The sequence below is a fragment of the Macrobrachium rosenbergii genome, chromosome 55, assembly GCF_040412425.1.
Source record: "Macrobrachium rosenbergii isolate ZJJX-2024 chromosome 55, ASM4041242v1, whole genome shotgun sequence".
Lineage (NCBI taxonomy): Eukaryota > Metazoa > Arthropoda > Malacostraca > Decapoda > Palaemonidae > Macrobrachium > Macrobrachium rosenbergii.
Genome location: NC_089795.1, coordinates 65,695,296 through 65,714,077, shown reverse-complemented (window position 1 = coordinate 65,714,077; position 18,782 = coordinate 65,695,296). Strand labels below are relative to the sequence as shown.

The following is an 18,782-nucleotide window of genomic DNA, read 5'->3' as shown; positions in this document are numbered from 1 at the left end:
CGAAGTTCGACAGAACATACAGCAGGAACTTTGTGACGAAGGAGAATACCGAAGGTCAACAAAGTTCATATCATTGACCCTACAATGACCCTGCCCAGGGAGCAGTACCAAAAAAAACCAGCAATAGAATCACCTACACCATAAAAATTAACATGACAACTACCCAACACTAAAACACTGGTAGGCACTCCACTCTTGCACCCTCCAGGCTTCCCCAGAACTCGACACCACGAACAAGGCAAAGAGCTAAATACATGGGAAGGGATACTTCCTACACTTCCTCACCCATCACTATGCCAGCCACAGACACTGTTCCTACGGTACTGCAGTTTTCGTAAACAGTTTCCACATCCCGCAGATAGTGCATTGCAAACACCGACTTACTTCTCTAATACATTGCTTGAAGAATGGAGGATAAGGAAAGACTGTGTTCGAAAGCTACTGATATAGCGACTGCCCTAATATCATGAGCTTTAACTTTCATAAATTTCAAGTCATTTTCCTCCACTTGGGAGTGAGAGTCAATAATAAGATCCCTCAAAAAGAAGGAAATGGCATTCTTAGATAAAGGCCTAGAGGGATTTTTGACTGAGCACCACAAATTAGAAAACTGCTCTCTAATTTTCTCAGTTCGATGCAGGTAGTACCTGAGGGCTCTCATTGAGCAAAGCACTCTTTCCTCCTCTTCTGTGCCTAAAATATCAGATAGGCTCTTAATGGTGAAAGAACGAGGCCAAGGGTATGAAGGGTTCTTGTTCTTCGCCAAAAAACCTAATAGGAAAGAACAGACTTCGTCTCCATTCGAAAAGCCGATCCTTCTGTCGATTGCTTGAATTTCACTTACTCTCTTTGCAGTGGCCAGCGCTACTAGAAAAATAGTCTTCTTAGTTAAATCCCTCAGAGAGGAAGAATGCAAGTGCAACTCTCCTCCTTTCTAGATCTGGTGGTGTTGAATGACTTAATTAGGTCTGAAACATCCTGATTAGAAGAAATGTCGAGGCCTCTGTGACGGAAAATAGAGCTGAGCATTGTGTAGCCTTTTATGGTGGAAGAAGACCTTCCTAGAGAAGACCTCAAGAAGAAAATCCGCTATTTGAGGGATAAACGTCTGAGAAGATGAAACTTAGTTTCTTCTGCACCAGGTCTTAAAAAACTTCCACTTTGCCTGGTAGAGCTTGTTGGATAAGGCATGCCTACATTTGGTAATGGCCTCCGCTGCCGACTGAGAAAAACCTTTCGCTCAGACAAGTCTACTGACAGTCGAAAGCCTGTCAGGGCCAGAGTGGACAGGCCTTGGTGGAAAGTCCTGCAGTGCAGTTGTCTGAGAAGACTTGGAATAGCAGGGAGGAGCCTTGGAAAGTCTATGAGGAGATCCAGAAGGTCTGGGACCCATTCCTTCTGTGGCCAAAAGGGGGGCGCCAGTCATCTTTACATTGCTGTGAGAGCGGAACTTCTTGAGAACTTCCCTTATCATTCCAAAGGATGGAAAAGCGTAAAGGTCCAGATTCAACCAATCTTGTATCATCGCATCTGTTGCCCATGCGAGATGGTCCGGAACAGAGAGCAGAACAGAGGTAGAGGGTGATTCTGAGACGTTGCAAGCTGCAAATAAATCTAGGGTCGGTTTTCCCCATAATCTCCAAAGGTTGGAGTAAACCCTACCGTCTAATGTCCATTCCGTCGGAAGGACTTGATTCCGGTGACTTAGTTTGTCCGCCAGGACATTGCATTTGCCTTGGATAAACCTTGTGACTAATTGGGTTTGGTTCTGGTCTGCCCAGCACAACAGATCTCTTGCTATCTCGCACAGGGAGAATGAGTGCGTTCCCCCTTGATGTCTTATTTAGGCCAAGGCTGTGGTGTTGTCTGCATGCACTGTGATTGTCTTGTTGCAGACTTCTGTTGCAAAATAACTGAGACCCAGGGGAACCGCTTTCAATTCTCGTAGGTGGATGTGAAGCTGCTTCTCCTTCGAGGACCTGATACAACACATGGGAGAAGAAGTCTACGTCGGGGCTTACTGGGAGAAGAGATTTCCCCTCCGTCAATCTTTCTTCTGACTTCCACCAACGCAGGTCCTCCTTTATCTTTGCTGTGATACGAAAGGAGCAAAGATCTTGATGTACCTTCCGATCCCAGCAGGCTCTCAGGTAAAATTGTAGTGGCCTCATGTGCAGTCTCCCCAGTCTTACAAACTGTTCCAATGAGGCCAGTGTGCCTAAAAGACCCATCCACTGAGTTGCTGTGCATGAATGAAGGGCGAGAAACAGGACCACCTTCCTTAAACAGTCCTCCACTCTCTTGGGGGACAGAAAAGCCTGAAAATTCTGAGAGCCAATCAGAATCCCCAAATAGAGAATTCCCTGAGCGGGAATTAGTTGAGATTTCCGAAGATTCAATAAAAGTCCTAAATCTTGTCATGCAAATCATCTTCTGTAAGTCCTCCATGCATTGACCCTTCATGGGAGAGCGAAGTAGCCAGTTATCTAAATAAAGCAAGATCTTTACCCCAGCTAGATGAGGCTAACCCGCCAAGGGAGCGAGTACCTCGTAAAAACTTGTGTGGCAGTCGAGAGGCCGAAACAAAGAGCTCTAAACTGATAAACTTGGTGCCAGAAGACAAACCTGAGCTATTTTCTTGAATCCTCATGAATAGGGATATGAAAATATGCGTCCTGCAAGTCTAATGAGATCATCCAAATCCCCTGACAGACGGAAGCAAGAACCGATTGTGTTGTCTCCATATTGAATTTTGACTTCTCTATGAAGACAATCAAAGCACTCTAGTCGAGCACCGGTCTTCACCCCACAAAGACTTGGGCATTACGAAGAGTCGATTGTAAAACCCCTTCGACTTGGAGTTCCTGAATAATTCTATGGCCCTCTTGCTGATGAGAGAGGAAACCTCCTCTGAGAGGGCCGAATACCTCTCTGATCCTTCGGAGTAAGTTGTCAAGGCGACAGAAGTGTTGGTCAACGGAGGCCTCTCCTTGAGTACTCTGACTACCCACTGGTCTGCCCCTCTCGAACTCCATCTCTCCCAGAAGAGAAGGAGCCTCACACCCACTGAGGGATGGAGGACTGAGGTCTCACTTGCGGGCTAAAGGTTTAGTCAATGACTTCTTGATGGCTCGGGGTATGAACCTAATTGATCCCTTGGGCCTAGATTGAGATCTCTGCCTGGCCCTCCAAAAGGGCCTAGATAGCAGAGGAGAAGTAGTCCTGGTGGGTGCTGCGGACCAATCTCTCTGTCGCTTCGTCGACTGTGTCAGAAGATCCTGGTTAGGCTTCTTATGCATGCCAGAAACAATCTCACTAACAGCTGTCTGTGGGAAAAGATGATGTTTGTCCATCAGAGAAAATAAAAGTGCTGACTTTTGGGACGAAGTAACACCTTTAAACGAAAAGAAAACCCAAAGCAATCTCCTGCGAACTGTCTCTGACTGCTTTGTCAGTGCAGGAGAGAAAGCCCAGAAGTTCTGAAGAGTAATCAGGCGGAAGTAATGGCTCTTGAACTTACTTGGCGAGAGCACCTAAACACCAGTCCATGAAACTTAAAACTTCAAGTCTTAAAAAGACTTTTCAGGAGGTGGTCCATCTCTTGCAGCGAAAAGATGACCTTCGCTGATTGTAGCGCAGATCTACCGCTTGCATCAATGAGGCCAGAGATGTTCCCCTGGGAAGAGGAAGCCACTCCCAGGGAAGGAGCTTCCCCAGTAGCACAAGGCAAGTAGCGAGACCTAGAAAGCCTTGAAAGAGGGACACTAAAGCAGACTTTCCCCTGCTCCCTCTTCTCAGAAAGCCAGTTCTCCACTTCACTGAGGGCCTTCTTGGATGAGGACGAGAGAACCAACTTGGGTAGTCCAGCAGTGTCTGAAGGCTGTCTACTCATCACGAGAGACGAAGCCGGGGATGAAGGAGTCACAGGCGAGAAGAAATCTGAGAAATTCTGGAATAAAAACTTCAGAAGTGATGCGTAAGGAGTTGTTGGAGAATCTTGATCAAAATCCTCTTCTTCAGACGAAATCGGAGACAAGGGAGCATCCGATGGAGGTGCCTTAGCAGTGGATGGTCCTTGAAGAAATTGCAGAATGTTATCCAACTTGTGTTGAAGAGGAGCTAAAGCTGGATCCAAACTTGAAGCAGACTGACAATTCGTTGCTGAACTGGACGAAGCTGGCACTTGAAGCTTAGAAGCCGATGTGAAAATACTGGTTGGTTCCCCCGAGGCAATGGCAGTGGGCAGAGGAGAAGATGCACTATAGGGTGTCGGAGCTCTAGAGTGAGCAGAAGCGCCAGGGAAATCGGGGTTACAGGGCGCTCGGGAGCTTCAGGAAGCTTAGCTGATTCAGGGTGTTTAGTTGAAGGTAGGTGTTCAGGTAATATACGGCGTTCTGCGCTTGTTGTATGAAAAACACTCATCAAGTACAGGGTGCTCGGCCAAATCCAGGCGCTTAGACAAAGAACTTTGTTGTACAGTAAACCCCCAGTATTCGTGTTCTCACGATTTGCGGACTCATGTATTCGTGGATTTCTCTGTGGAATGTATCTACCCATTATTCGCAGAAAATTCGTCCATTCGCGGTATTTTTCACTGAGAAATATTCACTAATTATTGTATTTTCATATAATTTTCATCACTAAATGCACTTTTTGTGATGAAACTATTAAAATACTCTGGTATAAGCATTTTTAGAGGGTTTTTCTTATGTTTAAATTATCAAAATAGGCAGTTCTAGGTGTTTTTAGAGGGGTTTTAAGCATTTGCAGATTATAGCTATTTGCGGGGGGGGGTGCATTACACATCCGCCGCGAATACGGGGGGTTTACTGTACATTAGAAGTGGGGCGCTTGGAGTCAGAAAGACGACGCTTCTTAGACAAAGAGGAGTGACTAAATACTTATTCCTGGCATCCAGTAGAGAAGAAACGTTCAGGGCTGTCCCATTTACCGCAAGAGGAGGCTCCCTCAACCTTTTGCTGGGAAGTCAAGGAGCTAGATCCTTGGAAGAAGAACGCCTCTTCAAGGGATGTGTCTCGTCGGGAAAATGCCATTGGCGCCTATGGTACGGCGAAGAATCTCCCGAATTAGACAAGAACTGATGCACATCCAAGACGCCTTTCTATCGGCTGTCTCTTGATGCAACCTAGGATGCAACAGGTGGGCGACTGCTCATGGGCAGACCCTACTGACCTCCCTTGGGCTAACGGTATGCCTCCTCCCTGGTTCAGGGGAGTATGGCAGTGACCAATGCCTAAGAGAATCAGCAGGATGAACAGCCACCTCCTCCACTAACACTTCACTTTCACTTTTGCTATTGAACTTATCCATAAGGACACGCATCGATGCCCCTAATTGGGCCACTGTAACTACCACCATATTAATTCTCTGTTCAAATTTATTTTTCATGCTGGCGAAGCGCTCAGGCTCAGAAGTGAAAAAATCAGGAGCAGGAGGTCTAGGAGTATGTACTGATACAGGGAAAACAGGAACAACAGGAGATGATACAGCAGAAATAACTACATCATTAGATTTAGGAGTGTCTGACCAGCTAATTTCTCACTGCCTTTAGTGGCTGCCTTCCTCTTGCGATCTCTCTCTAATTTATTTAAATGAGAAGTTAAAGTCTTCCATTTACATTCGTCCCAACCCCTGCATTCGTCACATCAAATCAATAGTACAAACTTGCCCCCTGCAATTTGTGCACATGGTATGAGAGTCATAGGTAATTTTCATTAACTGGGTATTGCAGCCTTTGCTGCAATACTCGGAAACTATAAGAGCTAGTGTCTGACATACTAACTAGCTAAAAAGTCACAATAAGTAACAAAAATCCAATCAAGAAAAACAATGCCAAAAGGCTACCATACAAAGAATACTTCAACGGATGGGAAGAAAAAACAATTGTCAAAACTGACCTGCTTAGTCAACACTGTGTGGACGATGCAAGCAGCAGAAACAAATTGATCTATTGGCTTGGTTGTTCCTCTCTCTTACCACGAAAGTGGAAGAGGTCTTGTCACCTACACAAAACAAAAGAATTGCTACCACAAACTTCAAGATTTAAGCTGCTATTCGAGTAGAAACTCTTAGCTAAGTAATTACTGGGTAAGTTACTTATATAAAACCTTGACTTTAGCTTACTTCCATAGAAAAATTTCCCTATAACAAGACAAATTCAGCAACAAGTGAATTAGTGTTACTAATTTATCACCACATCCTAAAAACAAAACTGCAGAGTAAACAATGAACATATAACTAAAACTTTAAGGTAGATAAAAATTACAAAAATATTTCATAAAGGAATGTGAATAACACAAAGTACTCCAAAAATTTTCCCTGGATAAGTAGAAAATGTTTTAAAACTAACATTGGATGAGTGGATAAGGTGAAAGAATAGGCCCCACCCTTCTGTTATTGTTAAAGAAATTGCACACATAAAACAGAGCCTGAAGAAAACACAATTAGAAACATAAGCAAGCCATGACATTCTTCTGAATTACCATTTCTTCATAATGAAGCATGGTGAGGAGCAACATCCTGATCAGGAAAGAACTTTCGAGACAGCGTTGTCCCTGTATAGACTACCTCTGGTAAGCAGTTACATCAATTAGCTTTATACTGGTGTTCTTCAATACAGGTCAACCATTTTCTCATTTTTTATTTTTACAACCCAAAAGAGAAAAGCAATTGTGTGCAAAGGGTACATACGTGCACACACACCCTCAATCGCCGGCGTCTACGAACTTGCTACAGCTTGCTTTGGTTCGTGCTGTTACACTTATGATTTTTTACCTTATATTTTACACTACAGTAAAACCCCAATATTTGTGAGGATGCGAATTGCTAAAATCTTCGAATACTTAAAACCCCTCTAAAAACACTTAGAACTGCCTATTTTGGTAGTTCAAACACAAAAAAAACCCTCTAAAAATCCTTATACCTGAGTATTTTAATAGCTGTATCACAAAAAATGCATTTAGTCACGAAAATAATATGAAAATACAATAATTAGTGAATATTTCTCAGTAAAAAAGGCCGCAAATGGGAGAATTTTCCACGAATAATGTGTATATAAGTTCCATAGAGAAATCCGCAAATAGGTGAGTCTACGAATCATGAGAACGCGAATACGGGGGGTTTACTCTATTCTCATTAATATTTTTACTTATTTTCTTATGTACAAACTCATTCAAAGGTGTTGGTGAACTCTCTACAGCTTGTTTTGTCTCATGTAGTCATGCCTATGATTTTCTTATTTATATTTCATGCTATTCTCAATTATATTTTTACTGCATTTTCTAATTTTTTAACAACCCAAGAGATAAACATAATCACGTGTGAGGGGTATGTACGTATGCACACAAAAGCACCAACGAACAGTAGTGACAAGTTGGTGCGGTGACCCTGGAAATTTGAAATTATGCTAGACGAAATTAGAGCTGAACTGATTAGTGATGTTCGACCTGCACAACCGTAACCATTACTAGCATCTACAAGTATATTTCCTTCAAGAAGGAAACTGGTTTGCACTTATAAACAAACTGACCTTTAGGACTTGGACTGATGTTAAATAAAGTGTTGACACCTTCAGGTATGATGACTGTTAAGGATGTTCCAACAAGTAATCCAGCCCCTAAAACTGTGATTACTTCCATTCGGTCCTGAAACAACAAAATGGCAAAAATCCAAGAGATATTCATATAATATAAGCATAACAAATATCAATTGTGGGCAAAATTTTTAAGAAAATTAAGATAAAGCTTCTCTGTTAATTTTATACAAATTGGACTCCTAAGTTACAGAAGTTTTTCAAAATGAGTTTATCATTAAAATTTGACCATATGGGTTTTTCCTGCTCAGTAGTCATTAAAAATTAAAAAGTAGGAGGGCACCAACACTGACTGTCAAGTAATGGTTGACCACCCCTTTTGCACTGAATAACGTTAGCTATTTAATGAATAACCCACAAAACCCACCCCAGAATGCAGAAAATATACAACAGTATTTAACCCTTAAGGGACGGGCTAATTATATATCGTGCAACCCCCAAGACTGGGCAAACTTTAAGGTTGGCCAATTTAAGAAAAAACCACAACAATGGAAAGCAGAAGATATGCAAATGCACAGGGTGTAAAAAAAAATTATACAAAAATTTTCCCTACCTTCCACGGGAAGTTGAAAGTGACTATTTACAACCCTGTGTGGGGCCTCTTTCACAAAACACTGGTAAATTTTACCCAGTTATACATGTTTTTCCTGATAATTTATTTTATTTTATATTGTAAACTTATACTTACATCTCACACAATATCATAACAGATAAGAAATAAAATCAGTAACAAATTCTGAGCACATTTGTTGTAAAATATTTACGTAAATATGACATTTTTTGATAAAATACTTACCAAGTAATTACATAGCTATTGGTTCCCTAACCTATGGCAGCTTACAGATTCAAAATTTGCGCGGCGGCGCTACTATTGTTAGTGTGTAGGTGACAAGGTCTCGCCCACTATCCGGGACTCAAAGGAACAACTTAGCACTTGCCCACTATCCGGGACTCAAAGGAACAACTTAGCACTTGCCCACTATCTGGGACTCAAAGGAACAACTTAGCATTTGCCCACTATCCGGGACTCAAAGGAACAACTTAGCACTTGTCCACTATCTGGGACTCAAAGGAACAACTTAGCAGAGAGCTCAATTCGTTTCATGCTCTAATGTCCATGCAAGGGGAGGAGGGTGGGCTCCGATCATATAATTACTTGTTAAGTATATATAAAAATTTATTTTATCATAAAAATGTAATTTTTACATACTAACTTACCAAGTAATTACATACCTGATTCCCCATTGTTAGGAGGCTGGGAAAGAGCATGGACATATTCTACTCCAAAGCATGAAGTAAGTAATAAATTTGAAATAAAAAGGTTGCTAACACTGAATAAATGTTTGTTGTTTCCTTCCCTGTTGATAGAGCTGCTGCAGGTAGGTACTGCCTCTGGTCGGTGCTTCTCTCAACTTGTAGTGGACGTGGCAGTGTTGCCAAAGGTCGCCCCTGCATTAGTGGGAACTTTGCAGCAGAGGAAGTACACCGTAAGCTGACAAAGTTTTAAAAGGATGCCCTTGCCCTGGGCAAAGACCAGAATGCAAAATAACAACACTATCACCTACACCACAGAATTAAAACCATAACCCAACCATTACAAAATAAAAAAAGAAACTGGTGGGTACTCCAGGTACAAAGTACCCCCAGGCTTCCCATCAACTCAAAACCTTAAGTCAAGGCGAGTGGATAGCAAAGGAACAGAGTTCCCTATGCTTCCTCTCCCAGCACCATGCCAGCCACGGATAAAGATCCTACAGTGTTACAATTTTCAAACACGGTCTCTATGTCCTTAGGTAGTGTGAGGTGAATATAGACTTGGATCTCCAGAACATCAACTGTAAGATCGTAGAAAGAGACAAGTTATGTCTAAATACGAGGGAAGTTGCGACTGCCCTAATTTCGTGAGCCTTAACCTTAACTAACGGAAAGGTTTCTTCCTGGATCTGTGAGTGTGCTTCTAATATTAACTCTCCCAGAAAAAAAGGATATGGCATTTTTGTGGAGCAGGCAAACTGGGTTTCTTACAGAGCACTAGAGGTTGTTCAAAGGTCCTCTAATCTTTTCTGTCCTATGAAGGTAGTACCTGAGACACCTCACTGGGCAGAGGAGTCTTTCTTCTTCCTCAGGTCCTAAGATATCCATAAGATTCTTGATGACGAAGGATCTAGACCAGGGTTTATAAGGGTCCTCGTTCTTTGCGAGGAAACCAAGAGAAAGAGAGCAGACTGCATCCCCTTGAGCAAAACCTATTCTCTTGTCTATTGCTTTAACTCACTAATACGTTTGGCAGTAGCGAGAGCCACTAAAAAGAGCCTTCTTCGTGAGATTCCTAAGGGAAACAGAATGGAGAGGTTCGAATTGAGGACCTGAAAGCCATTTCAGTACAATGTCTAAGTTCCAAGAGATGCTGGAAGAACTTTCTTTCTTAGACATATCGAAGGATTTGATCAAGTGGCTGATATCTTGATTAGAAGACAGATCCATTTCTCTGTGCTTAAAGAATGGGCTGAGCATCGACCTATACCCATTGATGGTAGAGGTCGATAGCTTCCCGACAGACTTTAGGAATATCAAAAAGTTGGCTATTTGACTTATAGATGTCTCAGAAGAAGAGACATTATAGCGGCTGCACCACCTTCTGAAGACTGCCCATTTTGATTGGTAGAACTTTGTAGAAGACACTTGTCTGCATCTCACAATTGCCTCTGCAGCCTGTCTCAAAAAACCTTTTGCTCTGACGCGGCACTTGACAGTTTGAAGCCTGTCAGGGCCAGAGCGGACAACCCTTGGTGGAATCTGAGAAAGTGGGGTTGTCTGAGTAGTGAGCAGTGACCATTTTTGTGGAAGGAGTCTTGGGTAACCTACCAGGAGTCAAATCAGGTCTGGAAACCATTCCTTGTTCGGCAAAAATGGAGCAACTAGGGTCATGGAGGGGTTTTGATGCGTTGACAGATTGTTGATTACTTCACTGATCATTCCGAAGGGAGGGAAGACGTACACATCTAATCCTGTCCAGTCCAAAAGCATGGCATTTGTACTCCATGCATAAGGATCCGGGACCAGAGAGCAAAACAGTGGAAGACGATGATTTCTCAACCTTGCGAAAAGATCCACTGTGGGCTTGCCCCATAGTTTTCACAGATTGTCGCAAACTAATGGTTCTAAGGTCCATTCAGTTGGAAGGACCTGTTTGAGGCCGCTTAATTTGTTCACAATAACCTTCACTCTCCCTTGAATGAGCCGGGTGTCAAGAGTGACTTGGTTCTCCTCCGCCTACAGAAGGAGATCCCTCGCCGTCTCGTACAGTGAAAGGAATGAGTGGCCCCCGTCTGCGAATGTAAGAAAGTGCAGTGGTGTTGTCCGCATGCAATACTATCTTCTTGCTGTAGACCAAATCCGAGAAAGACTGAAGGCCCAGGTGAATTGCTCTCAGTTCCTTTGCTTTGATTTGTGTGAAAACTTGAGGGGCCATCAACAAACTGAAGCATAGGGCCTGGAACTGTAGTACTCTGTCCTGAAAAACGAAGCATAGAAATTTCCGTGAGTCTGGATGAACAGGGACGTGAAAATACGCATCCTGCATATCCAGGGTGACCATCCAGTCCCCCTGTTGTACTGAGGACATGACTGAGCGAAAGGTCTCCACATGAAACTTTCTCTTCAGTAGGAGCACATTCAAGGCACTGACATCCAGAATGGGCCTCCAGCCTCGAGGCCTTTGGAACCACGAAAAGGCGATCGTAAAAGCCTTCTGAGTGGGAATCTAGTACTTCTTCCACTGCTCCTTTGAAAAGAAGGGATTTGACTTCCTGAGAGAGGGCCAAAAACTTCATGGAACCTTTTGAATACGCTGTCAAGGCGATTGGAGATGTAACTAAAGGAGGCATCTTTACGAAAGGAATGGAGTAACCCTCCTTGAGAACCTTGATCACCCAAGGATCTGCTCCTTTGTGCTCCCATTCCTTCCAATAAAGTAGACGTCTGGGTCCTACTTGGGCATGGAGGACTAACTTCTCACTTCTTGGGGTTGGTCTTGAAAAAAGACCTCTTAATGGACTTCGTAGGTGGTCACAAGTTTGATCTAGGTCTAGACTGGGTTTTAGCCTTCCCTCCATGAAAGGGCTGAGACTGTAGAGGGGAAAATGATCTTGATGAGGAAGGCATAGGCTCCCACGGACGTCTAGTGGACCGTGCCAACAAGTCAGTGGTAGACTTATTCTGCAAGTCTGAAAGAATCTCCTTCACCACGATTTGTAGAAAGAGGTGAGACCTACCTAAAAGAGTGAAGAGTAGAGCTGACTTCTGTGTCGGCGAGACTCCTTTCGAGGTGAAAGAACATCAGAGCTCCCTCTTTTTAAGGATGCCAATAGAAAAGAGGGAGGTGAGTTCTAAAGAGCCGTCTCTAATTGCCCTATCTGAGCACGAAAGAACTCCCAGCCAATTGAAGGCAGTCTTCAGCTAGATCAGGACAGTCTTCAATCTTCCTCGCTAGCGTCCCAATGGCCCAATCGAGGAAACTAAAAATCTCAAACACCTTAAAAATATTCTTGATTGATAAGGTGATCCAGTTCAGATGAGGAAAACATTATTTTGGCCATAGAAAAGGCTGTTCTATGAGTCGAATCCACCAGACTGGAGAAGTCCCCTTGGGAGGAGGCAAAAACTCCCAAGGAAGGAGCTTCCCTGGTGGCATAGAAAGTGTGCTTCATCTTTAACAATTTGCTGGCCGGAAAAGCGAATGTCGCTTTGCCCTGTTCTCTCTTAGCAGCCAGCCAGATATGAACTTCTTTGAGAGCCTTCTTCGAGGGAGGAGGAAAGAACTAGCTTGGGTAATCTGGTACCTTCTGATGAATGCTTTTACATGAGGATGGTAGAAGCTGGAGAAGTAAGCTTGAAGCAGGCACAAAGAAATCAGGAAAATTATCCAGGAGGAAACGCAGAAGAGACGAGTAAGCAGAAGAGGGGACCGTATCCTGAACAACCTCTTCCTCCTCCTAAGAGATAGGAGACAACGGTTTATCCTTGGACTCTGGAGCTGAAGAGGATTTCTTCAAAAAACCCATAAGTTCAGTCAATTGGCGCTTGAGTGGAGCTAAAGAATCTTCTTGAACCGATGAGGATGATGGATTACAGTAACAGAAGAAGGTGCATGGGTCCCAGAAACAGAGGCTGGGCGTTCGGCTGTTGGTGTTGGAAGTTGGGAGTTGGTGCCGGGTGCTCCAAAACGGAAGTATGGCACAAGACGGTGGGCGCCAGGCGCTCATCAGTGGAAGTCTGGCATGAGTCGGTGGACGCCAGGCACTATGAAGAAGTCGGGTGCTTAGAACGCTTATAGTGCTCAGGACTGTCTCTCAACGAATGAAGATGATGAGCAGGAGAATCAGGCTGGACTTGAAAACTGCAAGAAGGTTGTGGGCTAGCCTCCCTGTACCTCTTGACAGCCAGGGAGAGGTGTCACCAAGATCCCATCTCTTGAGCGGGTGCGAAGAAACAGAGTAGCAATATGGGAGCTTCATGCGCAGACTAGAAGTTTCCGAATCTGAAGAAAGCTGATGCACTGGAATGCCTTTCCAATGGCGTTTAGTCGAAGCCTGGGAGCGAAAGACAGGCTCGACAGCCTCCTTGGACCTTCAGTATGTCTTCTCCCGGTGTGGGGGAGCGGGACAGTGACCTTCATCTAGGAGCACTGGTGGGACGGACAGCCACCTCCTCAATATTCACAGCACCCTCACTTCTTACTGCACTTTCATTACTCACATTTTTTTTTCCATTAGGGCTCTAATAGCCAATCCCATTTCCATAATTGTATTACATAATACTGTACACTAAACTTCTGATCGAACCTTGATTCAAGGCTGGCAATGGCACTAAGCGTGGAATCATGGGAACCTGGAACATGAGTAGATGGTAAAATAAGAGGGCTTGGGATAGGAGAAGCAGGAGGAATTGGAGTAGTAGTAGTTCTATCATCCCCTACATTATCCAAAGGAATAGAACCTGCATTGGCCCTATTCTCAGCCTTAATGGCTGCTTTCCTCTTCCTATCTCTTTCTAATTTTTCTAGATGAGATTTCAAGGTTTTCCATTTCTTATCCTCCCAATCCTGACACTCTATGCAAGTATTATCTTTACTACATTCTTCCCACTACATTTAGTGCATTTTGCATGAGAATCGTATGAAACCTTGGTTAACCTAGTTCTACAACCCTCAGAACAGAAGCGAACAATGACTGAAAGCCACAGAGCAACAAATCCTGAATACTTCACCAAGATAGGGCAAATAACTAGCCAAAAGCAAAGCAGCAGCTGCGTAAAACTACCAATGTTGACCAGAAGCCGGCAGAAAACGAACTGAGCTCTCTGCTAAGTTGTTCCTTTGAGCCCCGGATAGTGGGTGGGACCTTGCCACCTACACACTAACGATAGTAGCGCCGCCATGCAAATTTTGAATTTTTAAGCTGCCATAGGTCAGGGAACCAATAGCTATGTAATTACTTGGTAAGTTACTTATATAAAATTCCTTGTATGAACCAAGTGATAATCTTGGTACAATTCTGAGAGAGAGAGAGAGAGAGAGAGAGAGAGAGAGAGAGAGAGAGAGAGAGAGAGAGATGATCACCTCCAGAGATTAGTCAGAGAAGAGAGACCTTAGGTCACCTCCAGTATTATTATAGTCTTAGGTGATAGGAGCTTGGGAGTAAATAACCCGTTGAGCAGACACCACAGGACCTAAGGAGGTGTCAAGAACTTGTAGGCTACGTCTCTGGGAAAAATGAAGTGAAAGTGGTCTAATGCCACCAGACACCTACCCTCATTACCTGTGAAACCAAAAACTCTCCGAATGGCTGAGGATCGTCCAATATCATTATTTTCATGATCTCTTGCCTGGACTGGACGACTGTCCACCTAACAAGATGAACCCCATCTATACTTGATTGTTCCATGAAGCCAGAAAGAAGAGGTATTCTTGAACATTTCCTTCTTGTGTCATACTACAAAGAGACCCAGGCTCATAAAAGCTCCAGTAATCCCCAGCCCTCTGAGTACCAAACAAGATATGAATGACCAAGTAACTTGTCAACAAGCTCTGATGAGGTTTATTTTAGCAGTCTTGAGGGTGAGACTCAATCCAAGGCCTCTACTGTGCTTGAGTTAGGCTTCAAAGGATGAGATTTGCATCCTACTCCAGAGGATAAAACTCCCAAGTTGGATAAAAACAGTTAAAAGCTCTTATGAGCATGGACAAATCACCAAGGAAGGTCCACATTCTTCAATTGGAAGACCTGGCTAAAGGCAGAAGAATAAGCTTCACTGAAAGGGGTGAGAGAAGCTTAGTCTTGACCAAGGTGAATGAAGAAGTCTGTGGTCTGCTGAAAAGTAGCTTTAACCAGAGAGATTCTGTCTATGACACTAATTGGAGAACATGCCCACTCTCCAGCACAGAACTGATGCTACATCAAAATGTGAGTAATAGCAAATAGTGGGCCAGACAAACCTTTGGGCACCTCAACCAGAAGACCCTGATCAGGATACCAGCTGGCATGGGGCCAATGAGGAGGCACAAGGATTATCTACAACTCAGAGTAGCAAACATTCAGCTAACCACTCAGGGCCTCAGACTGATAGAAAGAAACAATGATATTCAGATTGTCCAAGGTCTCATGGAAAACATTTCCCAAAGCTGCCGAGGAGTCTGGAATGGGAAAGCTTTCTGACAAAAAGTTAATCACAGGTGTTCCGTGAAGCTACAAAATCTTCCCCTTGCAAGAATTACAGGACCAATCACTCCTGGTAGCTGAGTTGGTCTGCCAAAACATTCCATCCAAAGAGAAAGTCCCAAGATAAAAGCTCAATGCTGTGATGCACCTACTGAGCATCTGCATCGCCAACTGGCAGAAGTGAAGGAGACCATCCTCCACCTTTTTGACATGCATCACTACAGCTGTGTTGCTGCTCATTGCTTGACCATCACACTATCTTGAAGTATTGCAGCTACCAGTGCTGCAAATATTCCTGAGATACTGACATACTGATGAGGGTCATTCTCTGTCCACACACATGAAGCACAGAGATAACCCAGGTGTGCACCCCACCTCTTCTTAATGCATCTAAGAACAGTAGCATCTCCAAGGGAGGGAAGTTTAGACAAACTCCCACTAGGAGGTCCCCATCATCCAGCCACCAAGCCAAGTCCTCCCTCATTCTAGGCTCAAGGATATAAAATGAAGGGAAGGACTGCTTGAGACCAAACAATTCTTTTTAATTTGACTTTGTACTTGTGCTTATTTCACACAATTTGTACGTAAATATCAAAGGTAGTGCTTCATCTAGAACAAAAACACTACATATTGTTACACGAATTTCAACAGATGTCACAAAAAACATTAAATATCTTATGAAATAATTAATTTTGGACCATCATGCTCGACATTAAATTATGGCATCTATGCACAGTCTTTATTTATATAGTTTTATATACAAGAAAATAATCGTTTTAGTGAAGAAATGGCTGGTCCATATTTAAAGTTCAGTTGAAGATATAATGGGCAAGCGATCCTCCACAGTGATCTTTTATTTGGTCTTACATTTTGATCAGTGCTTAATCCCTACCAAAATGTGCAACAAAGTTATTGGGTGTCTCCAGCAATCATTCTAGCCATTACTAGCCTATTAAAAATTCTACTGTCAAGTCAAATTCTTATGTCAAAGTCCACCCAAATTCTAAAACAATAACCTAAAACACAGAGCCTATCCTACTATGTGCAACAGAAAGGAAGATTTTAAAAGGTGTGTGCCTGTAGTTTAAAATTTTAAGATTCATGGTCAGACTATGGTGGAAGATAGCACTAAAGATGTGAGGTGGTAAAGAGAGATGTCCAAAGCCTGGAGAACTGACTGAGATCTCAAAGACTGAGATGGTTTGCACATGTGATAAGAAGGGATCGTGGGACACTATGTAATGAAAGCACTTGCCAAGGCAAGATATGAAGTAGGAAGAAGAAATCCTGTAGCGTAGGGAAGACCTAAGAAATCACTGAAATAAGAGGTTTACTAAAAGCTAGGCCCAATGGGAGCTCAGGCAGAAAGAGCACAGGGCAGATGTGAGCAGAGAAATTAAAAATTTTTAAAAATAATTTGTATTTTTTCCTGGTATACAAACCAAAGCCTTTCATGTAAGGAGTAACCTTTAAGGCTCACTGGAACAGCCACAGATTTGAATAACAAGGAGGGTAACCTGGTGGAGACACGGGGAGAGAAGGTGGATTATCCACACCCGTTCATATGGGTTAAACCTATAAGAAAGGCTTCAGTTTGTATGTCTAGGAAAATCAAAATTATTTTAAACTTGTAATTTGTTCCTACAGGGATACAAACTCTATGTCTTGCATATACAGAGAATTACCCCTTAGGTGGGGGTAGTCCCAGGCAAAAGGGGGTGAGTAGCCACCATGAGAAAGAACACAATACCCATTGCCTTGCAAGCATAGGATGAAAAGTTAAACAAAACTCTTTTTCCCTATGGTACTGAGAAACCAAGAAGGTAGGGCCCTGTGCTTAAGTTTGCCAACAGAAGAAACTCCATAGGAAGCATATTATTTGGAAAACCAAGACAATTCAGAGGAAACTGTGCCTTCAGTGCTCTGCTTAATAATAAGTTACGGGTTCAGAAACGCACGGGATGGAAGAGAGTAAAGAAAACTTTTCTCCGTAAAACTTTACTCTAGTTGCGTGGCCTGATTCCCACCAGTCGCTGACCAGGGCAGGTTACTGCCTTTTTTTTTGGGGCAGGAGGGGAAAGCAGCTCAGCCAGGTCAGGGCATGTTGCCTAAGTTAGGTTAGGTAGGTAAGATCTGGTTCGGTCAAGACCTGGTAGGCTATTACAGGAAAGGTTATGTCTATTTATGTATGACGAACCTGTCCTGGTCGACGATTGGCGGGAATCAGGCCGCGCAAATAGAGTAAAATTTTACCCTTTACTCTACTAACCCCACAAAGAAAGTAACAAAGTAAAGTTTAGCCTGGTTGATGGTGATGATTTAGGCTTACTGTTACCAGACTTTCTTTGGGTGGCTCGCCATGCACCCAGTTTCAATTTCCTAATAATTCGCCTGTACAGCCCTGGGGCAACGAAGGGTACACGCTAAGACAAAAGTTCAGAAAAGCTAAATATGGAAGACTGACTACCTTATGGTACGTACATGCATCATTGGAGATGAGAACAATTTGAATGAATGAAAACTGGCTACTAGCCTAACCTAGGTCTATGTCTGTATGAAATATGTCGCTGATAATTATGCATAATTAATGACATGGATTGTCACGTGCGGTACTCGAACATTAATATTAATGGACTTGCCTCTGACATCGTCATCACAAGTGGAATAGATCCAGCAATGTAGCATCCACCTAACATTGCTATCGACAAGAGTGATAATACCATAATGGGCTCCATTTTCGGCTCACTTTCCTTACGGTGACGTTATAAACTTAAATCTGTAACTTCCATAAAGGTTATTCTCTACGATCCTGGTTAGCACACTGACAACGAGTGACGGGTCCCCTCGATTACTACTGCGGCCTCCAGATGCGGAAGGATAACAACAACACCAACAGAGGCACAGGTGACATTTGGGCTCACGAAAATTCGGCTGCTGAAGACAAAGTAATGTTTCTCATTCTCATCGTATCAATCTTTACAAACCAACCCATTTTCCCTATATGCTATTTCAGGTAAAGGGAAGAAATAAATGTCAAGGACCGTGAATAGATTTAAATTGTTGAACACTCCATACAGAAAAGTTTCACAGCATATGATGTTTAAAATGCGTACAAAAGGCCTATCAGCAGCATGCCTGAACCCTCTACACAAACTACCATTATATAATATATATATATATATATATATATATATATATATATATATATATATATATATATATATATATATATATATATATATATATATATATATATATATATATATGTGTGTGTGTGTGTGTGTGTGTGTGTGTGTGTGTGTGTGTGTGTGTGTGTGTGTGTGTGTGTGTGTGTGTGTGTGTTGTGTGTGTGTGTGTAGTGTACTTTACACAAAGAAGTAAAATTATTTTAATGTAGTGCGTTGTTCTGGTCTGGTGCTGCAGCTGTTATAGGTCTAGATCTTAAGGTGGAG

At 42.9% G+C, this 18,782-nt stretch overlaps 1 protein-coding gene across 2 annotated transcripts in view; it reads right to left on the bottom strand.

The window, feature by feature from the left end:
* Zip102B (Zinc/iron regulated transporter-related protein 102B) overlaps positions 1-18,272 on the bottom strand; it is a 54,494-nt gene extending 36,222 nt beyond the window's left edge. For both annotated transcript variants that reach the window (XM_067098736.1, XM_067098737.1), the window contains exons 1-2: positions 17,970-18,272; positions 7,550-7,664 (exon numbers count right to left, since the gene is read on the bottom strand). In XM_067098736.1, coding sequence (XP_066954837.1) covers positions 7,550-7,664; positions 17,970-18,065 — 211 coding nt within the window. In that variant the 5' untranslated portion in view covers positions 18,066-18,272. The remainder of the gene's footprint in view (positions 1-7,549; positions 7,665-17,969) is intronic.
* Between the last annotated feature and the right edge of the window lie 510 nt (positions 18,273-18,782).